This window comes from Microtus ochrogaster, chromosome 16, assembly GCF_000317375.1.
Source record: "Microtus ochrogaster isolate Prairie Vole_2 chromosome 16, MicOch1.0, whole genome shotgun sequence".
Classification (NCBI taxonomy): domain Eukaryota; kingdom Metazoa; phylum Chordata; class Mammalia; order Rodentia; family Cricetidae; genus Microtus; species Microtus ochrogaster.
In genome coordinates this window covers 16,467,985-16,477,187 of record NC_022018.1, presented here as the reverse complement: position 1 = coordinate 16,477,187, position 9,203 = coordinate 16,467,985, and the positions used below count along the sequence as shown (strand labels likewise).

At 47.8% G+C, this 9,203-nt stretch overlaps 1 protein-coding gene across 1 annotated transcript; it reads right to left on the bottom strand.

Annotated features, from left to right (window-relative positions):
* Positions 1 to 3,373: 3,373 nt before the first annotated feature.
* Positions 3,374 to 7,974, bottom strand: Bambi (BMP and activin membrane bound inhibitor). The gene is made up of 3 exons (XM_005354795.2): positions 7,696 to 7,974; positions 4,526 to 4,813; positions 3,374 to 4,137 (listed from the first exon to the last, which is right to left on the bottom strand). Exons 1-3 carry the CDS (start codon positions 7,769 to 7,771, stop codon positions 3,719 to 3,721), a joined length of 783 nt encoding a protein of 260 aa, XP_005354852.1. The 5' UTR covers positions 7,772 to 7,974; the 3' UTR covers positions 3,374 to 3,718.
* Positions 7,975 to 9,203: the final 1,229 nt, after the last annotated feature.

The following is a 9,203-nucleotide window of genomic DNA, read 5'->3' as shown; positions in this document are numbered from 1 at the left end:
CTCTGAAGTTGTATCACTGCCCCCCTTCTCCAGGCGACAAAATGAACATCCACCTTGATTCCAGTTTACTGAAGCTCACACAGCTCTGAAGGTTTAAAGCTATTCAGGCTGAGAGGCACAGAAGAGGACCAATTAGACATTCTAAGGGGAAAAAGCTGCCCTGGCCCCGAGAAGGGCCGTGCTACAGCTACGATACTAGATGCCACTGCTTTCAAGCTTTTACCCTATAATCAACCCATATTGAAACCAGATTTCCGGGCGCTTCAGAGAGCTTTGTGATTTTCTGAAGCAGACATGCTTAGTATTTGAGAAGGTCAAACCCCCTGTGGTGCAGTGTTTTTAATAAAATCAGCTCAACAGAAATTAGAGACACACCAGCCAATTTCTAGGAAGCCTCTGAGCCATCCAAACTAAGAAGAGAAAGAACATAAAAGACACAATCATCTATGGATCAATTTCTTTCCAAAGGGGCAGGACTTAGGGGTATAGATACAGAAACATGACAAACTTAGGCCCATTTGCGTCTGGTTTGAGCAAATTTCCACTTAGAAAGGAAAATTACTTTGGGGAGTGCTCTATGTCGTTTTAAACGAGGGCTGTTCTGGGTAGAACAGTCTTACACAGTCGGCTCAATGAAAGCGCACAAACCTCTAAGAGAAAAATGAACTAATGAACCAATCATCACACCATTCTTGGATCTCCAAAGCAGATAGGCAGCCCCGCCTCCTGCTGTGAGAGCTCTGCTCTCACAAGAAGGAAGCCAGAAGCCAGGCTGCACACAGTGCCCAGTAACCCAACAAGCAGAAAACCCTGTGGTGCTTTCCATTGACAGGGCAAGCTGTGGAGAGGGTTAGCCATTGAAGACATAAACACAGGGTTTGCTCTCAGGAAAAGGGGGCTTATGTCATGTGGCTAAAGCTGGGTCCCCAGAAATGTCAGAGGGGTCATGAGTTCCTACTCCACAGAACAGATTGGAGTATACTCATGGGTACCCCGAAAAAAACAGGAAGTAGGTCAGCAAACACATCACACGTCACTGCACTCAGCTTCCAGTGAACTCTCGCACCAGACAGGCAGGCCCGCGCCTTCTGCAGGCACACGCGCACAGATGAAGCTCAGGCTTCCTTCGCTGTTTTTTCCTAAGGAGCTGCTGAGTTGCTTATTCACTCAGTGTCCCTTGAAATCCATAAACTGGGACCGAATAGAGGAAAATGTGTCACCAATAGAAAAGATGACTACTTAATACAGCGGTTCTCAGCCTTCTGCTGCACCCCTTTTAATACAGCTCGTCTTGTGGGGACCTCACAACCATGAAATTATTTCACTGGTACTTCATTACTGTTATTTTGCTACTGCTATGAATCATAATGTAAATATCTGATATATGACCCCCAAAGGGTCAAGACCCACAGGTTGAGAAGCACTGACTTCAAAAAAAAAATCACTGACCTAAGGCAGGCCTGGCAGTAAGGCACTTGAGAAACTGAGGCAGGATTGTCATTTGGTGTTCCGAGATCTTAGGTCAAAAAGCGGAAGTGCTTGGGGAGGGGGTTACTGAGGCTGTGTAATACAACAGTGCACGAGGTGCAAGGGAGGGGTTACTGATGCTGTGTGACGTGACAGTGCACGAGGTGTGGGGAAGGGGTTACTGACGCTGTGTGACGTGACAGTGCACGAGGTGCGTGGGGAGGGGGGTTACTGACGCTGTGTGATGTGACAAAGGAAGAACAATTTACGAGGTGCACAAACCTCAGCCTTCAAGCAACAAAGTCACTGCAGCCTGTGCAGAAGTGAGGGTAAGGATGGAAAATGCACAGCCTGCCCATTCAGGCCAGCTCTCTTCCCTTGCCAGGTCTGAATGGTGAAGTTCAAGTCTTTGATCCCTTGAAATGACAAACATGGGGAATGAGGATGTAACAGGATGCACATAAAACCTGAATGTTTTCTGAAAGACTTGTCAGGAGTGTGGCAGAAAGAGCTGTCAACCTCAAAAGGCATAAGAATGCTGCTGTTTATTAAGAGAGGAATTTATTTCAGAGCCTAAACTGCTTGTGCTCTTCATCTACTAGCAGTAAGATAATCTAAATAGAAACTGGTTATAGTGGCACACGCCTTTAATCCTAGCCAGCACTTGGGAGGCAAAGACAGGTGGATCTCTGGGAGTTGGAGGACAGCTTTGTCTACACAGTGAGTTCCAGGAAAGTCACGGCTACCTAGTGAGACTTTGTCCTGAAAAAAATCTATGAAAAATCTAGGTACTCATTTCTTTGCTAGTCATTTCTGCTCAAATTATTCCATGTACTTGGCACCTCTCTTAAAGAGTCTCAAATTATGTTCATCTTAAGTATCTTAGTGAAAGTATGCAAAAATACAAAGAAAAATCTCATCTTTAAATATGCAGGCTATAGGTTTAATTTTAAAAACCCAGGCACACAAAAGAATTGAGAAAAAACCTGGCAAATTCTCACATTAAAGATAACAAAGACCCATTTTAAGGGAAAGGTCTATTACTAGTAGTACTACTTTTCTGGCTAAAGATCATGTTCTGTCAAGTTCTATTTGGTTATATTAGTTAAATGGTCATTTTGAGGGGGAAACCTAATAGTTGTGCTATTAAAATGTCAATTTAATGACATTCACCACTGAAACCCTTCTTAAGGATTAAAAAGACATTTAGAAACAGATACTGTAAGTATAATCATGTTTAAAGACCAGGAGCATTGCATAATAAAGTTTGGCTAATTTGGGAGACAAAATATTTAATTTGGTTCGAGACAAAATAAACTGTCAAAGTAGACGGTGGTTAACTTTACTAAAGACATTCTTGAGCTGGGGAGGCGGACGGAGTGCAAGGTCCTAGCAGAGCGGATGGGGCTGATAGGACATTCCTTTCGCTATGGCAACGTCCGCAACTCAAGTCCTATCTGGTCTGGCACAGATAAGTGAAGAATTCTTAGTGCTTGGGTTCTAGCTTAGTGGTAGAATGTGTGCTTAGCACAAACAAAAGAAGTTCTTAGATGAAAACTAAAAGCAAGATCATTCTGGAAAACGATGTAGGTGAGACTAGACAGTGGTCGTTAGACAAAAGACAATTACAGGCTTGTGTAAGAATGAACAAGATCACAATGAAGCCAAAACCTACCTTTGAGAAGTTTGAGTAACAGGTCTCCATTCATATAATGTAACACGTCCTCTCTTAAACTTCCAACCCAAACGTACTGTCGGTCGGTTAGTTTCTGTGGTGCTGGGAAAAATCAGACCCAGGGCCTTATCTAGACAAGCATTCTAGCATTGCGTTAGACCCATCAGCCTCCCCACACCCCAATCTAAGTTTATAGTTTATGAAAGACACCACTAAGTTTTCGGACAAAAATATATATATTTTAAAAAATCTTTACAATAAATGAAGAAGTAGGAGCTTACAGAGAGCACACTATTTAGGTCCGTCGCGACTCCCTGGGATATAAGGAACCCTGGGAAAGTGTGTGCAGAGTCCTCTCTTTGTTTTTTATAATTTTAAAGCAAATTAATCCATTTGACTGTATTTGAGTCTGTGCAAATAATCCTTCAGAAGAAATACCCAAGATTCTCTTTCAGAGGTCATTTTGTCTCTCTAAGATGACTGAGTGAGTTAGATAGTCTCCAGATAAAAGTGCTCCTGTCCAGCAGAACTCAGAAGGCCTTCAAGGGTTCAGTGTAGAGTTCAGATACGACTGTGTCATACGAATTCCAGCTTCCCATGACCACTATACATGCCCCAGTGCACGAGGGACAGGATCTTCTCGTTACTGAGCTCTGCTTGCCTCATTTTGTCACAGGTCAGACAACAGTTCTCCTGCCCACTCACGGGCACCATGCACTCCAAGTCCAACTTGGCAACCTGCCCCTTCTTGGAATGGTGTCCATGAAAGCTGTAGTGCAAACGAGAGAGCATCTGCTGCCGCTGATCCTGCAGTCTCTTGTTCTCACTTCGGAGCATTCGCAAGGCCAACATGATGAGCAACACTAAGATCAGTCCACCGGCGATGGGGACCGCTATCACAGCTGCGCGGAACCACAGTTCTTTGGAGGAAGTCAGCTCCTGCACCTTAGTGATGAGGTTTCTGCTACTGTCGTGCTGGTACCGGTTTCCTTGTCCTAAGGGAGTACAGAGAAACAAGCATGAACATACAACTACTTCTCATAAGAAAGCCCATTTAACCAGCATTTCAAGAAATGACATGTTACAAAGTATCCAAAGATGCTTACAAATGCATCTGTTCACAGGCTGTCATTACTTGAATGTAATGGTCTTTTAATGTCCTCAAAATGTTGAAATAACAGGCACAGCCTATTATCAGAGACATCTAATGCTCAGGCAGACATAAAAGCCACTCCACTAGAGACGGCCTTTGCATCCAGCCTTGCTCTCCCTCTGCTGTCTCTAATTACATTAACAACAAAATCAATGGCAGACACACAAACTCGCTGCTGTCACAGGCCTACAGATCAGGCGGGCCCTCGGGTCAGAACAGCTTGGACCTACCTGAGGCTTCGCTCTTGGGAGGAGAGAGGACGTCGTGCAGCCCTCGGTAATTGCACATGTCTTCGTGACAGCATTCCAACGTGGGCATGGCGGGGCCAGAGTGGTTTTGGGCCTGCTTGGCTCGGCAGATGTCTGCTGTGCTTGCAAGGGAGTCCAGGCAGCCGTGAGTGAGTGGGGAATTGGTGTTCTGAGGGTCAAGGAGTCTGGAGAAGCAGGCGCTCAGCTCAGACTTACACATGTAACCCGTTGCCACACAGTGAGCGGCGTCACAGTAGCACCGGATCTCTCCTGAAAACAAAGAAACTACGTAAGCACCAGCTGGACCCCGAACTCAAGGGCACTTATGGCCATGAGGAAAGAAATGCTCCCAAAACAGGCAGTGTCCTAAATGGTAGGAATATGAGCGCCAACAACAGATTTCTGATGAGTTAAGAGTAATGACATATGCTGTGGTTTGAAGGCAGAGTCTTTGCTATATTATCTTTTGTTATAAGGTAGACTCGTGTTATTTATACATTCTTATATTATACAACCACACAACATAAAAACATCAGGCTTTGGGGTTTTGTCTATATAAATATTTGATCGGAACTACTGAATTGTTTGGCATCCCAAAGGATTGAGCCAAGTTTTAAGAGCCTGAGCCAACACCTTATAAAGTTATTAACTAGACACACAACAATCTAGAAACTGCACAGGTCAGGGGGTTTTCAAACTATGAAACTGGGCAGCTATCCGCAATCTCTCTAGAAAGAGGCAAACTTTGCCTATAAAGACCCTTTCATGCAGAGGAGCTTTTAGTCCGAACATTGTAAAACAGGAACTAGGCAGTTTACAATTAGTGGTTTGCTTGCCAAAGTCAATTTCTTTCAGCCCAAATGGAAAGTCATAAAAGTGGGGGATGTAAAACTGCAAGGGTAACTTCTCCTCCTCCTCCTCCTCCTCCTCCTCCTCCTCCTTAGCTTTACATGCAATTTAACATGTGACCGAAAGGGGGAAACTCGAAACTGAAAATCCTGTGCCGCTTGAAGGAAAAATCCTTAAGGAAACCTCAAATTTTTCTCCAGGAAGTGATTAAAGTTTCCTATATAAAACTCACTTTGTGAGTTGCAAGGCTCTGTTAACATCCTGTCACAATGCAAGATTTCAGACTTGGATGTGGACCTGAAAGTTATCTATCACAAGAAACTGAGATGCCCAACGGGGTAGACGCCCATCACTGTTGGCTGCCACAGCTTGGGCTACTGTAAACCAAACTAATGCACACACCTCGTCCCAGGTCCCAATCGGAAGATCTGTCTAGTTACTGAAACCTCCACTCTGTCATTCAACACTGAGAGCTGTGGCTTTTCTAAACCAACCCCCAACCTCACTTCTCTTCCTCCTCCTTTCTGTGAATGCCTGAGTAAGGTGTCTCATTTAATTATCTGTCCAAATTCCAGGCCAGTGCATGGTGTGCTCAGTTTTCAGCCAGGCTGCTCACACTTGCCTGGAAGGAAAGCCTGTCAGCCCGAACCTTGCTGTCCTGGCTGTGGGTCCAGCCCTCTCCTGCCTCCTCCACTTTGAGTAAGCCCTTAATTCTGTAGCAATCCCTTTCTGCTCTCTCCTCCTTCCAAGTTCAGCCTATTCTTTGCAGAAAAGCACACCAGTCCTAGGTGATAATGACTGCATATCCCTGGTCTCACAAATTCTATACAGATTTAAAGCGAAATAAAACAGATTAAAAGTCTACTTTGAGCCTCTATTAGTCTCAGATTTGATGCTGAAAGGGAAAACCAAATACAAGTAAAATGCCGCCCCAGTGTTTATGAGAGCCTATTTAAAATACTATATTTTCAATGACCTAAAACAGTCTTAATAAAATTCTGACAGGTAACTGGGAAAGTTCTAGGACTTTAAAGAAAAATTGGAGCCACATTTCAACAAGGAGAATGGACTTCTGTGTTACTGTATTAAAACTGTATTTCTGTCATTTCATAAGGGTTCTTCCTGTGGCATGCAAAGGCCAAGAGGGGACTGGTATTTTAAAACAGTGAACAATGCTCTTCTGTTTGGTTACTGTATGTAGTGATTAAACAAAAATGTCTGCTTCAGTCAAGATGGCTACACAGAGGCTGCTGGCTTCTTTTAAATAGAGCTTTTGAAGTCCACAGCAGTCAGGAATCTCTGATCCCCTAATTATATCATTATCAGGCACATAGTTTCGGTATCTGTGACTTCATGTCAGCCCCGTCCCTCCCTGTTCTGCTTGCCTTTGATAGGGCCAGGAGGCTCCCCTCTGTAGGCTGCAAGGGCTGTTATTTAGAGCTAATTACACCCTTCCTTCCAAAATAAATAAATACTGTAGCACCTCATCCTTGCTGGGCTGGCTTATCCTTTAACCTCAGGCCTGCTACATGGCAATTAGAGAAAAGTGTGTTTGGCGGTGAGGGTCAGAGACTAAATAATGCTTCCCATTAAAAAAAAAAAAATGGGTTCGCAGAACAGGAGGCAGAGTCCTGGTGGGAGTGAGGGGAGCCTTGAAATCTAGGAGTTAAGTGAATTTTCATCTAAAAGGTGAGCCCTACTGGAAAGAAAAAAAAAACTTTTTCCAGCAATGTCTGTAAAAATACAGAGTCGGAAAGGGGGTGGATGACAGCGCCTATTCCTCCCAGTTAGTTTAGAGCAGGGGACACACTTCAGCAGCCACCTCAGACTACTACATTCCCAGGGAGACCTCACACTCTTGGTCCACAGATAATGCGTACTCCGAGACATTCAGACACGCGAAGATACACAGGACACTAGCTAGCACTCAGAAAAAAAAATCAGACGCACGTTCAAGAACACAGACAAAACCAGCTCAGCCACAGGCACCGGCAAACTTAAGGACACTGTTAGACACACTCTCGGCCATCTAAAAACACACGGAGACACTTATTGGCACTTTCAGGTCAGGCACCGAGTAAAACCAGAGACTCCCGTCCGGCCCAGTTGGGATTTGCGTTTTCTCGGGACCGTCCCGCTGGGACGTGAGACCATCGGCATCCGGCAATCCCCAGGTCCCGAAGTCTGACAGACCCGGGACAGTGAGGAAAACCGGCGCAAAGACACAGGCGGGAACCTCGCCGTCGTTCACGAAGCCCGACGGCCAGTCCCGCAGTCCCGGCACTCAGCCTCGCGGCACCCACCTTTAGTGAGCAGTACGGCCATGGCGCAGAGCTCCAGCTGCAGCCAGATGAAGATGTAGCTGGAGTGGCGATCCATTGACGCCCCGCGCCCCCGTCGCTCCGGGAGCCAGGCGCGGCTGCACTACGACCCCCGGGGCGCGCCGCGCATGAGCCCGGGCGCCGTCAGTGGTGGGGCGGGAGCCGGAGCATGGAGCGGGACCAAGACTTCCAAGGACACGTTCCAGGATCCGTGCGCTCTCCGGAGGTCTTCCCCTCGCCCCGCCACCCCGTGCACAAGCCCCGCGGCGAGCAGCGACTGCACCGGCCAGCCAGCCCGCGTCCGCGCCGTAAATAGCGCCCGGTGCCGGAGCCGTCCAAGCGTGGCCCCGCCCTATGCCCCACCTCCGCTCTCCGATTGGTCGATGCCTCCAGCCCCGCGGCCCGGCAGCAGGGGGCGGGGCCAGACGCTGGACTGAGCCGACCTGCCTCCGGGCTAGCGCTGGCGCCGGCGTCTAGCACTGCGGACCCGGCCGCAGCGCTCCCCCTAGCGGACGTCTGATAGTGCAGCCTCAGGGGCGCCGCGGAGTCGGTCTTCTAGGTAGCTTCTGGGTTTCCTACGAGACTCCCCTGCTGCAGTCTCCTGCCAGCTGCCCCCAGCACGTGGCTTCGCTTTTGTCTCACCTGAATCCTGCAAGAGACGCCACATTCTCAGTGGTCGTGTACCGGAGTCCCACAAAGAGAGAAGCTACTCCCCGGCTGCCGAGCCCCGACCGCCCCCCTCCCCCCCGCCCAGGGATAATGACCCGGAGTTCCACAGGGACAATGGCCATGCCCCGGCTTTCGAGGCCGGAAACCCTCAGGAACAGTGGCCATATCCCGGCCACCCAGTCCCGGAGACCCCCCAAGGATTTGTCCTGGCCCGGCCCGCCCGAGCTTGACCGAGGAGGAGTCGAGTGGGGAGCCAGGAAGGGAGCGGCCTGGAGTTGGAAGTCGACTCTCTGCCTGCTCCCTGGCTCCCCGGGGCGCATCTGCCCCGAGTCGGCCGCCTTGTGATCAATAAAGCCCAGACAGACAGACTGTTGATCAGTAGGAGCCGCTGGGTTCTCTCGGGTAGACAGGGGACCGGGAGCCTGCTAGAGACACTTAACGAAAATTAGCAAATCCAAAAGCACCCGGCGCCAGCTAGACGACACTGGCCGAGACTCAATTAACCACCCCCCAAACAATCGCAGGCAAACACACCCGCTGACCTGATCAATATCAGTCCCACAGCGATCTCTTTCCTGAGATACTAAGTCATTTATTAGGGCTTGAGGGGCAGCCGCCCCAACGAACCTAAAATGGAATGGGATGCTTGTTTGCTTGTCTGAAGGGGAAATGGACTTAGCATTTTATTATCAGAGGGAATGTTCTTTGACGTACCCTCCCCCAAGCAAAAGTAAACTATCTGCAAAATTCACTTTTAGGGTCAGCCAAGATTTACAAGGAGGAAAGATAAAAGTCAGGTCATTTAGAATGGGAGGGCAGAT